At 44.2% G+C, this 3164-nt stretch overlaps 1 protein-coding gene across 1 annotated transcript in view; it reads left to right on the plus strand.

The window, feature by feature from the left end:
* Positions 1–458, plus strand: part of GALNT12 (polypeptide N-acetylgalactosaminyltransferase 12) — a 48642-nt gene extending 48184 nt beyond the window's left edge. Inside the window, exon 10 of the mRNA XM_012802376.2 lies at positions 61–458. Within this exon, the coding sequence (XP_012657830.2) occupies positions 61–201 (141 nt within the window). The 3' untranslated portion in view covers positions 202–458. The remainder of the gene's footprint in view (positions 1–60) is intronic.
* Positions 459–3164: the final 2706 nt, after the last annotated feature.

Below are 3164 nucleotides of genomic sequence, written 5' to 3' on the forward strand. Positions count from 1 at the left end.
TTTCCCTGGGGAATCACCCATAATTCTCTTGAACATTCAGCGTCTGTTTATTTTTTGTAGGATGGTTCTTTATTTCACAAGCAGTCCAAGAAATGTGTCCAGGCTGCAAAGAAGGAGTCTAGCGACAATTATGAACCACTCTTACGAGACTGCACCAACTCAGATTATCAGAGATGGTTTTTCCAGGAGCACGTGTCCTGAGTGTTGGTGTACACTGCAAGGGGCCCATCAAAGGAGACTGTGGGCCTGGGACTTCATGTGCCCTACAAAGACTTAGCTAAGCACAGTGATCATTTTGCTGTGTATGAAAGTGTTATTGGATTTAGTAAAAATATGAATAAGATTTGTACTGATTTTGAAAACTTAAAATGTTCCAAAAATACCCCATTTTGTAAAGGGTAATCCTAAAATGTTAGTCCTTGGTATCTGGAGAATTAAACCCTTGTAATATTTTTCTATCAAGATGTATATTTTACAATCGTGCCTTTTAGTCTCACTAGCCAAAAAAAAAAAAGTAAATATTTTATTTTATGTTGGTATTTGCAAGGATTCCCAGGTATGAAGATGTCTACACGGGTAGAAATCAGAGCCCTGTGATGTATATTGCATAAACTGATAATACCTCAAATGTTGGGTTAGACTTTTCTCTGTAGAGAGATGGACCCTATAACTATTGTATTGATTTTTTCAGATCATTGAGATATTCTAGATTTATTTAATAAAGAATGTTTGGGGGGTATGTGTGGTTACCACAGTTAACACTCACTGATGCTCATGCTTGCCAAAGAGGACTAACCAGAGCTGAAATCCTGAATAATCGTTTCAAACACTTTCTCTGCCATGCTGATGCAAACTTGAGTGCCTGTCTAGCAAAACGAAGCTGTAGTGTGGCCAGTTGCTTCTAGTAATTCCCACTGTGACTTCAAAACACATTTATATATCAATTTTAATTTTTATCACACAGCAGCGACAGGGAGAAATTGAATGTTCTGTGCGAAATTCATTTCTCCAATTTGTTCCGTAGTAACATTTGGTCACGTTAATCATTGTTGGGTTCTGTGCTGTGGCAGCTACTGTGAAAGTTTCTCTCAGTCATTCTGATTTGTGAATGATCCCAGAACAACTCTGAGATCTTGTCAACCTGATAGAGTCTATATGAGTGATTGAAAAAGTGTGAGAAGAACAACCGCAGGTTTGTGTTTGTACCAGACAGATGCAAGCCGTGAACACAGAAGAGCGATTGGTTAAAAGACAGCAGTTTGTGTCTCAGGCTCTTTTTTTGACACTCCAGCGATCCCAGTAGGGATCAGTTTAACAATGACCTGCAAACGACTCCCGCCTGCCTTGGATCTGCCTGATCTCAGCTACTCTGTACTTAAGTCTTTTTCTTCTGAAAAATGGGGATAAGGGAATAACAGAGCAGGTGAGAACTTAGCCTCTGGCACACATTGCCGGCTCAGTAAATGTTCGCTTCTATTTTCATATCGTAGTTTATAAAATGTGAAGCATAACAAATAATAACCAATGTTTATTCAAAAATAAATATTAAATTACAAGGTTTTTTTCATCTTCATGAGATTAAACTATGTCTTAGCAGGGAGAGAGTTGAGACTGCCAGCACTGCTCAATTCTCTGATGAATGTGAGGCAGAGGGGCCGAGCTCCCCAGCTACCACGGGGGGGGGGCGCTGTGAGAGCAGGGCAGGTACCCACCAGAGCGGTAAGGAGTTGAGAAGTCCCGGCCTGCCGCCCGCCTCACTGTTTCTGCAGCATCAGCGAGAGCTTGATGATGGGTGTCAGTCCTCCTGGATCCAGGAAGACAGCTCAGGCAGACATCAAATTAAAGCCGACAAAATCCGTCATGGGCACAGGGAGGCCACCCGTGCATTTTCTTGTGTGTTCACTGGGCTTTGCAGCTAATTAGCTTTGCTTGAGAAGTCACCCGTTTCTTCCTGTGTCAGCTTATCTGCAGTCATTTTTAGCCTTGGAAAAAATCAATAAAGATAAAAATCATAAAAAAAAGATAAAAATCATATTTTTGAAAGTATCAAGGGTAATATTTTCACAGACTGGGAGGCAGTTTGTAGTATTTTGACGATAGTTCTGTTTTTGTATATATATAGTATATTTTTGTATATAGTATTTTGACTTAGTTCTATTTTTCAGTTACACTTTTCCCTTCCCTGAGGGGGGAAGAGTCTGAGCAAAAGCCCATATGGACATGAGGAAATTCTCACGTGTGTGTTTATTTTGTCTGAGTGGGTTCCCACCTGCCTGCACCTGGCCCAAGGAAAGGTGTGAATTAAGTTCTAGTGTGTGAACGTAGTGGTCAGCCCCTGCTGTGGCAGGCCAGGTCACCACCTACGTTGTATTTTCCTTTGATTTGGTCTTGGGGTCTCTCTCAAGAGAGTGGTATAAACTCTAGCCCTGCCCTGTGGGGGCTCCTGGGATTTGGTCAGGGATGCGTATGGTGGGGCTTTTATGGGGACACTTCTTGATCCTGGTGGACAGCTAATGCTCAAGTGTCTGACCTGTGACCAGGTGCTTCTCTCATGGGAAACGTGTTTATACTGGCCAATGCCCTGTGGCTCCTGTCTGACTTGGGTCCAGTTCATTCCCCCCAGGGTAGCCCCTCTCTAGGAGGGCCCTGGCCTGGAAAGAAGTTAGGTTCAGGCGTGCTGGTCAGGTGAGACCCTGACGAAACAAGAAAGCACATAAAAAGACAGCAGTTGTGTATAATTTGATGATCTGGAGAGAATAGGGTAGCGGGCCTTGTGGGGTCAACGGGACATGCACTCAACCAGCGGAGAGCGGGACCTGCGGGCTGAGGCCTTTACTGGGTCCTAGGTGTTTCCCAAGGGAACTTCTAACTCGAAGGTTTGAAGCAAGCAGGAACAGTTCCATGGAGGCATGCCATGACTGGGGGGGCATGGTGGCTCACCTGCTCAGTCCACATGGGTGTGTGGGGGTCAGTGAGTGAGTCAAATAGGTTGTATCCAGCTGTCCCCCAGGAAGGTAGCCACCACGAGGCAGTGGTAAAAGGCAGGTACCTGGATTGGTCCCATTGAGGAGCTGGGAGGAGGCAAAGAACTGGAAATTGTGTCAAGAGGGACTGAGCCCTGCCTCTGGTAGGAGAACAGCAAACCTATATTCGCAATGGATGCC

Source organism: Otolemur garnettii, unplaced genomic scaffold, assembly GCF_000181295.1.
Source record: "Otolemur garnettii isolate 467f Iridium unplaced genomic scaffold, OtoGar3 scaffold00014, whole genome shotgun sequence".
NCBI lineage: Eukaryota > Metazoa > Chordata > Mammalia > Primates > Galagidae > Otolemur > Otolemur garnettii.